General features: G+C 39.2%; 1 protein-coding gene across 1 annotated transcript; it reads right to left on the bottom strand.

The window, feature by feature from the left end:
* Nucleotides 1–269: 269 nt before the first annotated feature.
* KLHL41 (kelch like family member 41) lies at nucleotides 270–16,138 on the bottom strand. The gene is made up of 6 exons (XM_049712269.1): nucleotides 14,947–16,138; nucleotides 10,953–11,110; nucleotides 10,725–10,832; nucleotides 7,820–8,005; nucleotides 5,268–5,414; nucleotides 270–613 (listed from the first exon to the last, which is right to left on the bottom strand). The coding sequence occupies exons 1-6, from the start codon at nucleotides 16,054–16,056 to the stop codon at nucleotides 502–504; spliced, it is 1,821 nt and encodes a 606-aa protein (XP_049568226.1). The 5' UTR covers nucleotides 16,057–16,138; the 3' UTR covers nucleotides 270–501.
* Between the last annotated feature and the right edge of the window lie 2,262 nt (nucleotides 16,139–18,400).

The raw sequence follows: 18,400 nt of genomic DNA, 5'->3' as shown, positions 1-18,400 counted from the left end.
ATACTCCTTAAATAGCATTTCCAAAGTTTTCTTACAGCATATAATCTTTTATATAATGCATAGGATTCTTGTTATATCTTGAAGCATGAGGAAAGGTTTTTGCTATTTTAAACATTTTTAGAAAATGCAGATGTACATATTTCATTCTCCAATTTCATTTGTAATAGAAAACAAGTGTAAAGTTACCTCAACAATGCAAATGAAAGGATTAGTAAACTCAGATTTAGGAAGCTTCTTTACAGTTGATTGAGACAGATTAACAAAAGGAATACTCTGTTCAATTTAAGATTTAATTTCTTAGACAATGGTTTTAAGCTATGATCATTACATTGAAGATTCAATAACTTTGAGGTTTTGATTCCCATTGCTAATCTCTTGGACAATAACATAGTGAATAATTTCTACATGAATCTCTGTATAGCCTTTTTAAAAACAATAAATTAAAGCCCTATTATCCAAACAGACCACCTCCCTATCTATTATGGTTTTTCACCTTCTTGTTTATAGCTTAGACAGTTTGAAGAGATTTAACCGTGTTGCTAGACAACTAGCTCCTGAAGCATAACGTATTTCTTTCAACATTCCAGCCCATTCTTTTTTATCATCTTCATACCTGATGGAGAAAAAGAAAGCAATCAGTAAGTTGTTTTTAAGTAGATAGTTCTATAGATTTCCCTGTGTTGAATATACAAATGTTGTTCTCCGAGAAAACCCTACTGGCTCTTACCCAGAGGAGGATGCACCTGACTTGTAGACTAACAAACACTTGAATTCCTCCAAAAGTACGCATTCTCTGAGCATATGCCCATATTACTGGCATGGTATTTAATCTGGATGCTTAGGCAGTTAAGCCTTCTGCGGGAATCAGAGACCGTCCAGAGATGACGGGTAACAGACAGGCAATTAATCTTTCGCCTTTGGACTGCTAAAGATGGCTGGTCCCCATGAGTCAAGGTCACCAAAGAGTAAGAACTGGGAAGAGCAGGGACTGTTAGTCACTTTGATTATGATTTCAGCTGTTCCCATACACTAGTGCTTAGCATGGTACATGACACTAGTGGTCACTCTGCAAGAAGCCATTCTCTTTCCCCTTTATTGTCCTGTGTGAGTACTACTCTTGCACTTGACATTAGGTAAGAACTGGTTGTCCCCTCTGAATATTCAGGGTTATAAAGATACAGACAACTTGGGTTCCTTTGAGACCTGTGTGCTTTTCCTCTGCCTGATGCCTGGAATGCCATCTCTGCATGAGAAACTCCTAAACACTGCTTTCTTTCTGAAGCCTTTCTCACCTTCCTCAAGCAGTTTGTTGTTTTCTCTTCATTTCTCACAGTGTCCTTTGTATGGTATCCATTATAACAATTATCCTTCTATTTTAATTTTTTCCCCTATATTTATGTCCTCAACAAGCTCAAAAGTACATATATCTTATTCACATTGCTATCTTCCCTCCTCCAGAAGCTATCAATACTTGGCACATAGGAAATACTCCCAAATCATTCTACAAGGAGTGAGTGAGATTTAAAATAATTTTAAAATTAGCTGATACCTATCTGACTTACATCAATGGTCCAAATTTAACAGCTGTACAGCTGTACTGTGCACTGAGTGATTTTTATGTAGGGAAAAGTAGACAAAAAATATTTTACCACTAATCAGGAAAAGAACCTTGATTATCTATATAAAATTTGGAGCAACAAATTAAAAGATAAAGAACAGTTTTAAATGATCTAATGAAAAAGTGACCACATTTAAGCAATAGGAGGTTGAGGTTAAATGAGGCCTAAAAGCATTTGCTTCCTGGCAGTTATATTTTTTACTTTCAGCTTGGTCAGTCCTACATAATGGAATGATTTCAAGAAAAAATATGAGAAATGGAAATTATTTTTTACATCACAGTAAGAGGGTCTATAGATTTAGAATGTAGTACACTGTTATTTTCATCTCTGCATGTGTGAATTCACTAGTAGGAAGTTGAGGGCAAGTGGGTAGCTACTTCTCTGTAGGTCAGTGGCTTTCAACTTATCGCATATCAAAGTCACCTGGAGGGCTTGTTAGAACACAGTTTGCTGGCCCCTACCCCCAGAGGTTCAGTAGATCTGCGGGGTGAGGACTAAAGATTTGCACATCTACCAAGTACTCAGGTGGTGCTGATGCTGCCTTGGGAACCACTGCAGATCATTCGTTCTCAAACTTGACTCGCAAATTGGAACTACCTGGAGACGTTTAAAATGTTGATGCCTGGATCCCACCCCTAGAGATTGGCTTTTTTAAAGTTCCCAAAGTGATTCTAATATGCAGCAAGGTTTGAGAATTATTGCCCCAGATTTTATTATCTAAATGGAAAATACCAGTACCTAAATTTAAAATTTTACAGCCAAGCAGATAATGATGAATGCCCCCTCCTCTTGCCTTTCCCAAATCCAGTGGTTCCGAAGTTTGTTTGCACATTAGAATCATCTGGGGATCTTTTGGAAGTTCCAAAGCCCAAACTAAATCCCAGGTCAATTAAGTCACAATCTATAGAGGGGAACAGAGGCAGCATCAGTGCTTTTTGAAGTTCCCGAGGTGATTCCAATGAGCAAGCAGTTTTGAGAAGCACTGCCTTAATCACAAAAATAAACCATAATCAGAATCCCTCCTGCTAAAATTACCAGGAGATGCTGTACTTTCCTTTTCTGTCTGCAGTATTCTGTTGAAGCAACTTGGCTTTTTTTTTTTTTTTTTTTGCGGTACGCGGGCCTCTCACTGTTGTGGCCTCTCCCATTGCGGCGGAGCACAGGCTCCGGACGTGCAGGCTCAGCGGCCATGGCTCACAGGCCCAGCCGCTCCGCGGCATGTGAGATGCCCCCAGACCGGGGCACGAACCCGTGTCCCCTGCATTGGCAGGTGGACTCTCAACCACTGCACTATCAGGGAAGCCCGCAACTTGGCTTTTGAGCACCATTAGGATCCAGAGTGGCTCATGTGGTGTTCAGCTGATAGCACCATTCCTTAACATCAGTGTTTCTCAAGGCTTGCTGCATATTAGAATCACCTGGAAGGTTTTAAGAACTAGTGATGCCCAGGCCCTGCCTGCAGAAACTGATTTAATTGGTCTGCATGAAGGCCCAGGCACTGGTATATTTTAAAAGCAGCAGGGGACTTCCCTGGTGGTCCAGTGGTTAAGACACCATGCTCCCAATGCAGGGGGCGTGGATTCAATCCCTGGTCAGGGAAGTAAGATTCCACGTGCCGTGCAGTGTGGCCAAAAAATAAATAAATAAAAGCAGCCAGGGTTAAGAATCACTGCCCGTTCACTCTTGGTACCTATCCCCATTTTCCAAAAACCCTAACCTTCCCAGCCCTCCATTATTTCATATTTTTTTCTGCTGCTTTCCAGTCTTTTCCCATCTCATCCTCTTGCTAGGTCTAACCTCTTTCCCTGGAAATTTCCAGTTTCTTTATCTTCTTCCCTCTTTTTTGGAGGAAGAAAGGTAATAGTTAACGTCCTTTATTTTTTAAATAAATTTATTTAATTTATTTATTTATTTTTGGCTGCATCAGGTCTTTGTTGCTGTGCGCAGGCTTTCTCTAGTTTTGGCGAGCAGGGGCTACTCTTCGCTGCGGTGCATGGGCTTCTCATTGCGGTGGCTTCTCTTGTTGCGGAGCACAGGCTCTAGGTGCATGGGCTTCAGTAGTTGTGGCTCGCGGGCTCTAGAGCACAGGCTCAGTAGTTGTGGCGCACGGGCTTAGTTGCCCCATGGCATGTGGGATCTTCCCGGACCAGGGATCGAACCCGTGTCCCCTGCACTGGCAGGCGGATTCTTATCCACTGTGCCACTAGGCAAGTCCCAGTTAACTTCCTTTTATAGCCACTTTTTCTTGCCCCCTACACAGTTAGTTACTGTTACAACATAAGGAAATGATGTCTGATGCACAAAATAATTGTTTGATTAAGCTGCCAGCCTTTCAGCCTTCCAGTTTACCAGCTGGGAATAAGGCATGTACTGGTTCAGGTATAGAACAAATGTTACCTACTTTTCACTCTCAGGCTCAGTGTTATGCCTTCACTGATCACTCTTCCAAAGCTGTACTTATAAACTTAAATGTGTAAGCAAATCACCCACTAATCTTGTTAAAATTAAGATTCGGATTGAGTAGGTCTGGGTTGGGGTATGGGATTCCGCATTTCTAAGAAGCTCGCAGGAGATGCCAACACAGCTGGTCCACAGACCATACTTCGAGTACCAAGGTTCTGGACAATCTGGTGACAGGCCAGGTAAGGGCATCCAGACTTGGGAGTGGGGCTGGCCTTTAAACTGACAGGTAAAGCATAAGTCTGGCAGTTTCTGGATGAGTATACAGCATGAACTCATGCTCACCTCAGGCAACTGAGATCTACCTCCTGTAAACTTAGATCAGCAAGCATGGTGCCTGGGCTGAAGACAGCACATGTGGTGACCTGATAGTGACCAGACGTCTGCACACTGTATGCCCTGCCCCAGCTATGTTACTATGTGACTTTCTTCCGTGACACAAGTTGCACTTCTGCTCCCAAGACTTCTGGATACACTGGTCCCAATTGAGTAACAACTTCAAGTGTTATACTTGGGAGACCTACCCAGCACCTATCTTGGAGGTCAAGTGGATTGCTACTTTTCACTTTTCTAAAAAGCTTTTATAACTGAATCCTCAGAAAATTGGAAAAATATTTAAATTAGATTCAAAATAGAGTTAATGAATCATGGAAAACTCAAGAGTTTAAGTGTTTATTCCAGACTCTGTCTTCTTAGGAAATAAAGTACTCTCTGGGAGAAAGGTAAGTGGTTTGGAAGCCTTTGCTCTACTGGATGCCTAGAGCGTTCATTACACTTTTAAAGCTGGAAGGGAGCTTAAAGGATCAGTTGTCCAACTCTTAATTTCTGATTAAGAAATAGGCCCCGATAAGTTCTTTCCCAAGCTCACAGCTAACTAGAAGCAGTACTTGATTAAGTAAGTGGCAATGTGTAAAAGTTCAGCAGGTTCAAAGAGTGTTTAGTTTACTCTCAAGAAGTAGGATACAGGGCTTCCCTGGTGGCGCAGTGGTTGAGAGTCCGCCTGCCGATGCAGGGGACATGGGTTCGTGCCCTGGTTCGGGAAGATCCCACGTGCCGCGGAGCGGCTGGGCCTGTGAGCCATGGCCGCTGAGCCTGCGCATTTTGGGAAAGTCTGGCTTCCTATTCAAAATTGTTTTATCTTATTTGATTTAATATTTGGTTCAGAAAATTGGAGTGAAGAAAACTTACTTCCATATGTCATTGACTTCAGTGGGTGCAAATTCTTTAGACTCCAGCTGAATCATGGCAAAACCACCAATGGCATACAGGGATCCAGCCAGGCTGACCAAACCGATGGAACTTCTTTCTTGGGGAAATTCAGTCATTACTTCCCACCTAGGAATTATTGAAGATACAGTTAATGTAAAACTTTTAAAAATGCCAAATGTATTTACTGAACAATTATAGGAAATTATAATTAAAAACTTCAAGTAGCATAAACATCCAAAATTAGAAGATTAAATTTGCTACTGGAAAATATCTAAATATTCCTTTATTTGAAAGATGTAACCAAATTAGATTTTAAAGCCCTCAATGTCAATCCAAGAATACTTCACCTTCATTAGTTAGCACCTTCAGCAGTGGTTATCAAACTGTATGCCATAAATAGTGGAGCTTTGAGGGACTTCCCTGGCGGTCCAGTGGTTAAGACTCTGTGCTCCCCCTGCAGGGGGCACGGGTTCAATCCCTGGTTGGAAAACTAAGATCCCACATGCTGTGCAGCGTGGCCAAAAAAAAAAAAATAGTGGAATTTTGGGGGGAAGTTCTAGGGCTCGTAGGCCCTACTGTGTTGGATTTCATTTGAATGCTAATACAAATTTTTAAAAACTCTGATCTCCATAGTGTCTCAAGAAATCTCCAAACCCTTTTTTTTTTTTTTTCCGTTACGCGGTCCTCTCACTGTTGTGGCCTCTCCCGTTGCGGAGCACAGGCTCCGGACGCGCAGGCTCAGCGGCCATGGCTCACGGGCCCAGCCGCTCCGCGGCATGTGGGATCTTCCCAGACCGGGGCACGAACCCGTGTCCCCTGCATCGGCAGGCGGACTCTCAACCACTGTGCCACCAGGGAAGCCCTCCAAACCCTTTTTAAATAAAGCATGTGATAAGAATAGTTTACAAACCAGGGTTGGAAATTTTCTTTTTAATAGTTTATACTTCATCCTTTTAAGTAAAGGATTTAAGGAAACTTTTAATGTTAATAGCTATATGAAATAGCATCACTAAAGATAAAATCAAATTAATTGGAAGTATCAAGAGTCTAGAATGAGTTAGTCATATTGGTAGCTCTCTTCCATTACTCTGGCATAAAGGTGGACCTCAGGGCTTCCCTGGTGGCGCAGTGGTTGAGAGTCCACCTGCCGATGCAGGGGACACGGGTTCATGCCCCGGTCCGGGAGGATCCCACATGCCGCGGAGCGGCTGGGCCCGTGAGCCATGGCTGCTGAGCCTGTGTGTCTGGAGCCTGTGCTCCGCAACGGGAGAGGCCACGGCAGTGAGAGGCCCGCGTACCACAAAAAAAAAAAGAAGGTGGACCTCATAGTTTTTCTCTAAACATATCTGTTTCTCTAATTATAAAAATATATGTACATTATACAAAATCTGGAGAAACAGAAAGGTACAGAAGAAAACAAATATCACCCATGATCATGTCCTTCAGACATAAGCAATATTTTGCTATAATTTTGTCATTTTAAAAAATGCATATAAATTTAAACATCCATCTATGCATATGAACAAAACTAAGAACATAGAGTATTTGCAGTTTTGCGTGCTGCTTCTTTAACTTCTTATAACTTGAGTTTTTACCCATATTATATAGTCTTCAAAAAAACATGATTTTTAACGATCATAAAAATCTAATTCCATAAAACTTCCTTGTAATTTTCAGATTAACTAAAGTCTGTTTTGTAATCAGGCGTACATGGTTCCTTAAAAAAGTAATAATAATGCTGTAATTTTTTCCTCATTGCTAAATGAGGAGCATAAAAACTATATACTCGGGCTTCCCTGGTGGCGCAGTGGTTGAGAGTCCGCCTGCCAATGCAGGGGACACGGGTTCGTGCCCCGGTCGGGGAAGATCCCACATGCCACGGAGCGGCTGGTCCTGTGAGCCATGGCCGCTGAGCCTGCGCGTCTGGGAAAAAACAAAAAACAAAACAAAACAAAAACTATATACTCATCTAGATGTGTGAGCTCAAAAACTTGAAAAGGACTAATTCTATGTAAAGAATATCTGTCAAATATCTTTTACATTAACTTTAAGCCAATACAAGCTTAAAAGTGAAAAGAAAATTATAAAGAACACAAAAGAATCAAACATCTGAAGCATTACAAATATCACAAACTAAGTGGAGGTCTTTTTGTCCTTAAAGAAACTACATATTTCAAATCGAATAACCTTACAGAGAGATATATATCCATTTATGTGTATATAATTATTCAGAAGTATTACCTTTGCATGACTAAATTCACAAAGTTAATAACAAGTAAGGATAGATTGATCACTCCAACATTTACTTGAGGGTCATGTATTCCAAATTACAAACACACATAATGCATCAAAATGTTAGGCATTTCACACCCATAACACCAAAAGAAACACAGATGAAGACACTTCCTCTTCAATCCTTGCCTCCCTTGCCTCTTCTCCCCATGTCCTAATTGGAAAGCTTAATTTTTATCCAAAGTTAGAAATTAAAACATATAGTGATTCATATTCTGTAGTAAGAGATGGCAGCTTACTTATTGGTGGTGAGGTCAAAAGCTTCAACTGAAGCTGAAAGACCATCTTCAGTGACGCCTCCAGCAATCACAATTTTCCCTTTATGGACTGCCACTCCAAACATGGAACGAGGGGTTTTCATTGGAGCCAGATCTTTCCAGTCTCCTCTTTTGGGGTTGTAGGTAAACATCCTGTTTGTACACTTTCTGTAAACATAAAATAAAACAAAATGGTCCTTTTAGAAGCTTTCTTTTTTGAAAGAAGCAACTTCACTAATCACCTTTGCTTCTCGTTTGAAATATGTAGTATAGTGAGGATCAGGAAAATTCTTAATCTGAACATATATCACCAAGCAAAGGACAATTCCAAATATGAGGACTAAAGCTATTTTAAATCTTAATTATACTACTGGAAGGTAGGGTCCTTTACTTTTGGCAATTGCCTAGAGACCCAGGCAGAGTAATTTTAATCCTATCTGCTACTAAATTCAATACACAATAGAGTTAACAAAAATTCATAAACCCTTTATTGTGCCTCAGTAACAAAAACGTTTATTCATTTCATTATCTGAATATCCTGAGAATGAATCAGTTAACTTAAATAACTAGGTGTGAATGTACCTATTTTAAATGTAACTGCAATATGATGGCTCATTTTATTTTAGTCTACCACTAATATACCAATGCATTTTAAGAAATCTGGGAGTAAAGATTAGACAACTAGTCATCTGAGCTGATGAGTAATGAAAACAATTTTATATGCTAAATGGTACCAGAAAAACCTGGACTTACCTGAATTATCCTTCTTAGTATGTTGTTATGATTCCATAATTTACTGATGGGAGTTCGAATTCCAAATAAGAATTAACTGGATATATTTGGTAAAGCCAAAAAGCAACCAAACAAAATCTCAACTTTTTGTGAGGACAATTTTTTTTAGTTTTATAAAAGACCAGATATCTGGAGTAGAAGCATTTCCTCTAATATATGACTATGAGTATTATCTTAAAACTCCTCCATAAGAACACGATCCAAAATCATGTTCTTCAAATGCAGTGGCGATAACTAGTATAATTCAGTGCTTATTTTAGGTAATGACTCTTTTCAAAGTTCTTGACTTTGTCATTTGTCAAGCAATGTTCTGGGGGTTTGTTTTGTTTTGTTTTAAAGGGAACTTTATTTATTTATTTATGGCTGCGTTGGGTTTTCGTTGCTGCGCGGGCTTTCTTTAGTTGCAGCGAGCAGGAGTTACTCTTCGTTGCTGTACACGGGCTTCTCACGTGGTGGCTTCTCTTGTTTCGGAGCACGGGCTCCAGGCACGTGGGCTTCAGTAGCTGTGGCACGTGGGCCCAGTAGTTGTGGCGCACGGGCCTAGTTGCTCTGCAGCATGTGGGATCTTCCCGGACCAGGGCTCGAACCCGTGTCCCCTGCATTGGCAGGTGGACTCTTAAGCACTGCGCCACCAGGGAAGCCCGCAATGTTGTTTTGGTTAATCATATTTTCCAAGATTAATGTATTCTTACTGACAAGACCTGCATGCTTCTTACTGACACATCAATTTCCTAGTTACTAATACTACTTGAAGGAAACAATTTAAATCATTTGGCAGAGTCACTATGTTTCCAGTCATAACACTGCTTAATACAGATTTTCCATTCTATTACTCAGGAAAAATGTTCCAAACAAGATTTTGCTCTGAGTGTGTTTATAATATGGCCTTCCTTTAAATGTTTATTTGATGGGAATATCTGGCATCAAGGAGGACATCAAAATTTCAGAATATATTACCTTTGAATATGGACAGACTGTATAAAAACCCTTTGCTTTTAAAAATCATATTTTCTGTAATATATGTCATTTTAATTGAGTAATAGTCATTAACTATTAACTGCACAACATACAGTTCTTTAATTCTAGCACATTTCCATATTTTACTCTCCTTTCCTGCTTTGCCCTTAAATTCTTAATTCTGACTCCCTTTCCAGGATTGGGCATCTCTTGAACAAACTGGGTAAATGATACAAACCAAATTAGGCAGAGTTTTCAGGGGCAGGAAATTTGTTCTCACTATTGAAGCTAAAAATCTTCATTTTACCAGACAGGCTACTGGCTTAACTGACTGACTTCTGGAGCACTCTAAACTCACTTCTCCCTTGGGGGTATAAGATCTCTTCCCTAATTACCTATCCCTTGAGAAGTACCTAGAAAGCAAGTTATATGAAACTTCATCCTCTTTTTCTCATAAGAGACTGGGTGCTACTGGGTATATCAGGTATATCTATTCTGTTTGATCAGTGCCTGTTTGTGACCAGTTGTTAAATATTTTGAATATCACCTGTCCAGGAGTAAATAAGTGAAACATTGCTGAGGAAAGAACTGCCCCCTTTTCAGTCCCCAGTCACCAGTTTCAAACTCAACTATCTAAATTCTCTCTGATGAATGTAAAGTACAAATCCATGATTTTTAAGCACTATTGTTTTAATAGTTATATTTAAAATATTATATTAAAGAGATACACTTAATTTTTATCTACTTATGGCTAAATGAATAAAAAGCCCACTGGTTTTAATGTAGTAAAATATAATTATAAATTAGCCAAATAAAAGGCTTGATTATGTTCCTAAATGCTGCTTTTCCACTGTAAGAATGCTTATGATGGAGATATTATGTTTGTTCTTAGCAATATGCTGGGCATACAGAAATTGACTTTAGCAACTTTAAAACTGTATACAGTTTTCCTTCATCAATCATTTTAAATATCCTCCAATAACTTTTCAAAATTTTATTTTGAAATTTTACTTTCAAAATGTTATGGGTGAGAACCAAGTCCTATTTCAGCATGTAGATTCAAGTGAAAACAGGAAGGAACCCTTGTAATAAAAAAATCACTTGGATATAAACCATAAGGAGAAGTCAGGGTACTTACTTGTCATCAGTCTTTCCTCCGAGACAATATATCATCCCCTTATGTGAAATCACACTATGGCCATAGACTTTGATAGGAAGTTTTTTAACTTCATTCCATTTGGCCGCCCTAAAATCAGAAGATAGAATTTATATGCTTTTAGTGAACTTCAGGTTCTAAAATTATGACTTTGATATAGGCACTCATATACCTGAATGCTTAGGAAACGAGAATGTCATGCCAACTTACACAGGATCATAGCACAATACTGAATCCAGCGAAGCCTCTGTTTGAAGGTCTTTGCCTGCAACTACATAGATTTTGTCATCTACTTCTCCCAGACCGAAGAGACACCTGGCTGAAGGCAGAGGTGGAAGTCCAACCCACTCAGATGCTACATTATCAAGCTGAAAGAAACAATATATAAGGAATTGTGGAGCTTGTTACAGGTGTACCAAAAAATATGCTATACTTTGTTGTTTAGAATTCATTGAGATAGTCAAAGTTCTCAAAAGTAAAACTACAACCCCAAAAGGATCATATTTTACCTTTGAATTACCGAGAAAAATGAGAAAAGCTACTTGGCCTACCAAAATAGCTAAAAGTACTCAAACCTGCAGAACTTGAAGAAAGAGAAAATAAAATAGTCACCAGAGACTAGTTAAGAACTGTGAGATTTCTTGTCAAATTTTCTTCCCATGTTGCCTTGTTCAGGTTTGAACAAGGACTCATAATACTTTTAGGACACTGGGGAAAAAGAGGGTCACAGTATGTGACTGAACCCCGCATGCTATATTTAACATGCTCCCAAGCTGGCGCCCGGGACAGCTGGACTTGTCGCTCACTTCACAGACAGCTGGGGCACTAGGCATTATCTTTTTTCTTTCCTTCAACATTTTTACGTTCTCCATGCTTCACTTTATTACTTCGGATATAGGCAGGTGTTATAGCCTATAACTTCCTAGCCTTTTTCGGGGAGTCATTTAAAATACCCTTCTCTCTCTCTCTCTCTCGTTTATATTAGGAAGTACTTTGCTTGTTTTTGCTACTGCCGGTTCTACAAGCCTAAGACAGCGCTCCAAGAGCCCACGCTCTGAGATAGGTGATTCTGATATGGCTGGCATCAGCTTTAGCACTTACTATTGGTAATTTTAAGATTTTCCACTTTGCATTTTAGGACACCAAAGCACAAGAAAACTGCTTTCTGAGGGTGCGCATTCACAGGTTTGTTGTCCTCTCTAGTGCTACTTCTATGCAGTCGAAGAAAAAGGAATAAAACCCAGAATAATTGGATACCAAGGATAGATGCAGATATTAAAGTCTGTGGTATAGGGAGGGGTCCTTATGGAAGCCTATCTCTATCTGGTCTAGTAACCTTGGTTAAAGCAAAGTACTATTTAAAACTAGCAGAGATGACCGGTTTGATCCCCACACATACACTGTTAGTTTGCAGTCACAAATTTCAACATCCAGACTGTGATCACTAATGTTTTCTTTTTTTTTTTTTTCTTCTGCGGTACGCGGGCCTCTCACTGCTGCGGCCTCTCCCGTTGCGGAGCACAGGCTCCGGACGCGCAGGCTCAGCGGCCGCGGCCCACGGGCCCAGCCGCTCCGCGGCATGTGGGATCTTCCCGGACCGGGGCACGAACCCGTGTCCCCTGCATCGGCAGGCGGACCCTCAACCACTGCGCCATCAGGGAAGCCCTGTTTTCATTTCTTGAAAAAAAGTATTTATCAAGAAAGTGGTATGTAGTATAGTACCAGTAATAATGAGCATTTATGGAGTTTTTACTCTGTGATAGGCTTCATACTAAATGCTTGACACAGGTAATCTCATCTAGTCCTCCAGGATAGGGACTTTTATTTTCTCCATTTTACATATGAGGAAACTGAGGTACAGAAAGTTTAAATAATTTGCACAAACTCACAGAGCTTTTAAGTGATACTTGATGCAAGCTATACAAATTCATAGTTTGTCTTTTTAAATGGGAACAGCAGCCATCATGATCCCAAACCAGAGGGTTTACAGCCCACACTACACAATACTGTCTACATTCCCATACTACCCCGGATAGGGCACTTCCTACAGCAGATGAGACAGTAGACTGCCTGCCAGGCTTTTTTACAGATGAGCTGTCAAGCTATTTAACCTCTCTGGCTTCAGTTTTCTCACCCTTAAAATTAGAGTTTGGACCTAGATTACTTTAAGATGTGGTGTTCAAAGATTTGATGAAACTATTAAGTCTATGGAAAAGACCAGCTCTTACCTAGGGAAAAAAATTCTCATTATCTAATTCTAGTATACAATCAAAGGTCATATGAATCCTAACTTAATACATTTTAAACAGAGGTGACCAAGCAGAAAATACAAAGCCTGAGATTCTCATACATATATTTTCTTGTGAGTCATAACCCTCTTTTACAGTCAGGTGTTTTTATCCTGGCATCTTGTCCCACTATTTGTGCCTTTTAGAAGGAGCAAGGCATGGGAAATGACAGGGAGTCGACCCTTTCAACTTTGTATAACCTTTTGTAGCCAAAAGGAACAACATCAAGCAGGTTTCAGAAATGAGAGGCTGTGTCAATAAAAGCAAGGGCAGTAACAGGATGGAAGAGAATAAAGATAAGGCTATTAAGTATTCTTTGGGTCTATGATTTCCAGGTATCTGTCTGTCTGTCTGTATTTTGATGTCATTTTTACTTCCTAGATAAAATTATTGCCTTTTCAATTGAATTTACCCTTCCTGAAATTTATCTGAATTTAAAATTAGGGCTTAGGAAATTTTCTGGCCCACATTCAAATACTTATAAAAATAAAATAGAAGCTGTAATCATATTTCATAGTTAACATTCTTTAATGGAACTTGGAAAATTAAGAACCGTGATTAACATGTATTATTACATTTTTCAAGATTAGAAAAAGCTGGTTAAAGAGTGTGCTTTAGGGCTTCCCTGGTAGTGCAGTGGTTGAAAGTCCGCCTGCCGATTCAGGGGACACGGGTTCATGCCCCGGTCAGGCAAGATCCCACAAGCCGCGGAGCGGCTGGGCCCGTGAGCCGTGGTCGCTGAGCCTGCGCGTCCGGAGCCTGTGCTCCGCAACGTGAGAGGCCGCAACAGTGAGAGGCCCACGTACGGCAAAAAAAAAAAAAAAAAAAAAAAGAGTGTGCTTTATAAATGCACCGTATGTTACACACTTTGAAAGCATTCAGTGACTGTGGTATGACATTCTACACATGCTTATCTTTGGCCTTTCCAACTCAAGTGCCCATAAACCCCAGGCCATAAGTAGCCATGACCTAAACAAACTCTTTTGAACTATCTGTAAGCTACAAAGTACTGGTACTGACATTATTAAAGATGAAGGTTAAGCCACTGATTCCTTCATAAACTGGTAAATATAATGTGTTGATAATATGAAACGAACTCCTTTCAAACAAACTACAAAGAGTGTTAGTTTAGGAGGATGTGTTTTCTTGGAAACTTCTATGGTTTCATAATACAGATTAAGTTGCCAATATGTCTAAGTACAACTCTGATCCAAATAAATTTGATCATTTATCATAAATATTTCTAAATACAATTAATCCAAATGAGTGACACTTGTGTAGACAGTGTTTCCTAGAAGGTAATCCAAAGCATGTAAAATATGTATACAAGTTCTTTTCATTTTCAACAAAAGTATATTTTAGGCAGTAACCATAAATAAGAGATGAAATGCTACCTCCAGGAACTTCAAATCAGTTCAAGGAAACTTGGAAGAAGGTAGAAAATCTGATCAATTATAACATTTTGTAATGTGTAAAGTACTTTGATTTTGGGAAATACAGTAACCTGTTTTTCAGAAAGAGGACACAAGATTAAATTTCGTTTTTACTAAAATACTGGACTTTAAAGGGTTACAGTCACAATCAACTATAAACATGACATTTTGGGTAAAATGCATAAAGAAAATCGTGAGCCATCACTTATACATTAATTAGAAACTCATTCTTTTCCAAAACGTTTATTAAATATTAATAGAACCTCATTCTTTACCAAAACGTTTATTAAATATTAACAAGCAGTTAACTGATTCAAATATTTGTCAGCCCTCCCTCTAAGTAATGAAAATTCAAGGGACTGGAATAGCACATCAAGTAGAATAAAATACAAGCAGCCTGAATAATTCACAAGTCAGCTAACTAGATGGTGACTAACAGCCCTTCCTTTATGTCTCTACATATATGAAAATATCCTTTCTTACCTGGAAGAAGTACGACTGTAGAGGTTGATCTTTATTTTCTTCATCCACATAGAGGCCTCCTACCACGTACACTTGATTTTGCTGGGTAACAATGCTGGAATGATTTCTGGGGATCTGCTCAGCCAGTGCAGTAAGGTAGCATTCATTTTCCGTGGGATCATAAGCTACTGCAGCTGTGTCATTAACCAAGAGGATGAGGTCTTTGACAAACATTCCATGCCTGGGAATATCATTCAGGTAACCAGGAAGTAAATCTTCATCACCAACGTCACCATTCACCTCACTAGCCCCAGCCTTCTCTGTGTTTTTGCTAGGTTCTGGGAGTTTGCCTGCAAAGGCATCTTTGAGAACTTTGATTTTTTTCTGGAGTTCTGGGTTGCTTTTAATTATATCATCTTTCTCAACGTGATCTTTAAAATATTTTTCTGTCATAAGGCGAAAACGGATACAATCAAACACTTCGCTAAGGTTTTTAACCCTGTTTTCTTTGTCTGTTCGCACCCATTTCATCACTGCCTCAAATACAGCTTCTTCCTTTTCTACATTTAGGCTGTCATTGGAAATGACTGAGATCAGCTCCTGTGGAGACAGTTGCATGAAGTCCTCTTCCTTACAAATCTGTAGAAAGCGATCAGACACAAATTCACGGGCAGAGATGGCGAGTCTCGGGCAGTCAAGAAGAAGTCCTAATCTTAGGATAGCTAGACAGTTACCAGGAGCAAGTCTTTTCTGAAGATAAGAAACGCAGACAGTGAACATGGAGGGGATCTGAAAGCGGCTGGCCAATGCAAAAATATCTTGCACATTTCCGTCGTTGAGATCAATACTGGCAGAGTACAGGTACTTAATGATTAAATCCAGTACAGCGGGATCCACATTATCTAGTACTACCTCCTTTTTTTTTGCCTCATCAATTTCAGATAAAAAATACTCACGGAAGTAAGGACTACAAGCTGACAAAATCAATCTGTGGCAAGGAAGACTTTTGTCACCTGCTTTTAGTGTGCAATCGATGAATTTTTTCTCATCCAGGAGATCTTTTAGACCATCCTGAAGAAGGGTGGATTGGTAAAGCCGCAGTTCCTCTGCAAGTTCCCGCTGGGAATCCATTTTGTGAGTAACCTGGGTAAGGAAGGGGACACTAAGGCCTTAGCTCCTCACAGCACACAGGTCTAGCAGTAAAAAGGCAGATCAGTGTGCTTTGCCCAGCCTGAAGCCTTTGCAATTTAATCCCACCAGCTAAATATAGATACCACCTCTAACAAGGGAATTTAGGAGAGCTAGTTTGGAAAGAAGAGTTCTTGCAGCTGTTACAGATTGAAAGGAACAACTGGAACTTTTAATCACTAAGGAAACAGCTAAGAAACAAGAGATTTAAATGAAGTGGAAAGCTTTAAAATACATAAAGCATTACAAGATATGCTAATAAAGGCTACCGCAAGAAAATGTTTATTAAACTAACAGAAAACTGAATCATGAAAATGAGTCAGTCTGCTAAAAATGGTCTAGTGGCAAGCTACTTGGCTATCTGAATTAATGATGCAAAGTTCAAGAATATGAGCTGAGTTCATTTGGATACTCATAAGCAAGATCTCCTTTCCAATATTCCATAACTGCTACAAATTTTTATTTTCTACTCAAAACAGTGGGATATATAAACTCCTTTTAGAAGTAGGAAACAAAGACTTCTACTTAGGTACTATAATTATAGATTTTTTTTGGGAAAAAAACCTTTAAAATAATAATATCCCCCCATCATGATTGAAAATAAATGCAGAGAAACTGCTATTTTCTAAGACATTCCAAATTATCGGTATTTTTAAGTGGAAAAACTATAATTCGTATTGAATTAAATTATGAAATTATTTAATTTGTTCACACCCTGCCTTGCTCTACAAAGGATTTGATGTGGCAAACATTAAGACAAGAAAAAAAAAAAAGGTTAAAAGTCGGCCCTAGGGAAAGAAAAAATCTACACACATACAGTATGATCACTAAAGATATTCTGTGGTTTTGTGTTGATCTTTCATTAAATAAAAATTTAAAAAATAGAACAGATGGGGCTTCCCTGGTGGCGCAGTGGTTGAGCGTGTGCCTGCCGATGCAGAGGACATGGGTTCGTGCCCCGGTCTGGGAAGATCCCACATGGCGCGAAGCGGCTGGGCCCGTGAGCCATGGCCGCTGAGCCTGAGCGTCCGGAGCCTGTGCTCCGCAACGGGAGAGGCCACAACAGTGAGAGGCCCGCGTACCGCAAAAAAAAAAAAAAAAAAAAAAAGACCAGATGTATTGTAACCCCATGAGAACAATGTAATCAATAGAAATAGCAAAATCAGGATGAAATGCTACATTCCTGGTATAATTTGAAAAACAGGCTTTATACACACACAAAAAAAGTATATGACTAGAATCATAATTTAAGTTGTTGATTATAATAGAACACACCATATTAATTATGGGATGCAGAAAGCATGACTTGAAAAAAAATTGATCCTCTGTTTACATACAAATAGCATCATATACTTCTTCATGAAATATTTTATTACAAAATTATATTCTCACGTTTTTAAAAACTCAGTGGGGCTGTAAAAATCCTGTAATTTCAAAGGTTGGTATTCTTAAACATGCTCAAAAGAACATAAGCTCCATAAAGACAGGGATTTGGGGGAGGTTTGTTTTGCTCAATGCTATAGCCACAGGGCCTCATGGGTGCTCCATAAATGTTTGTTGAGTGAATCAATGAATGCCCCCAGATCAGGGAATTATGTATTTTTAAACTTCAAGGGTCTCCATCCATCAGTAAAAGTTTTTTCCCTTATTTTACATCACGGTGAAGTCAATGGTACTGTCAGCTGCTAAAACAACAGCTGAGAGAAGAGCTCATTGACTCTTTCCATTTATAGAGGCCACTAAAGGTTTTAACACACTAGAAAAAACCAACAGCTGCTCCCTTGTTTAAACAATAAATGACTCATTTCTCTTTACACGTAACACCTAACATCTGAAAAGATTAATGAGTCAGATGCAAACACAGTGTTTTGACGTTTTGAGATTATTCCTTACTAATTGGCAATTTTATAGTCTGTTTTGCTTGAAAAACTATTGAAACAATATTCCTAGCTGCATTTTTTTGACCTGTACACATTTTTCAAGCAATATTTTCCCCCTAATATAGGTTATTATAACCCCATCCCTTAAAAATGTAAAAATCCTTTCCTATTTAAATGAAGAAACCAATTTATAGCTTTTGTTCACTGATCTTTATTAAACTCAGGTTAGCCCTTGGTTGTACTATGTGTCTATGGTTGTACATACAGTTGCATCTTATTTTAAATGATTTTACACACTCACTTTTTTCACTCTAGACAAAGAGGGTTAATGTTTTGACAAAAGTTCCTTACAAAGTTTCTTTATACTGAAGCAGTGGCAAAAAACACTTATGCAAGAGAGGTCACCA

This window comes from Orcinus orca, chromosome 7 (genome assembly GCF_937001465.1).
Source record: "Orcinus orca chromosome 7, mOrcOrc1.1, whole genome shotgun sequence".
Taxonomy (NCBI): Eukaryota; Metazoa; Chordata; class Mammalia; order Artiodactyla; family Delphinidae; genus Orcinus; species Orcinus orca.
The sequence above is the reverse complement of the archived record's forward strand: the minus strand, read 5'-3'. Positions and strand labels throughout refer to the sequence as shown.

Excerpts from the sequence above, each read along its gene's own strand:
- KLHL41 (XM_049712269.1), bottom strand. The coding sequence starts at position 16,056 with ATGGATTCCCAGCGGGAACTTGCAGAGGAACTGCGGCTTTACCAATCC. Across the intron at positions 11,111-14,946 it reads TACAGTCGTACTTCTTCCAG|CTTGATAATGTAGCATCTGA; the intron begins GTAAGAAAGGAT and ends TGTTTCTTTCAG. Across the intron at positions 10,833-10,952 it reads GTATTGTGCTATGATCCTGT|GGCGGCCAAATGGAATGAAG; the intron begins GTAAGTTGGCAT and ends TTCTGATTTTAG.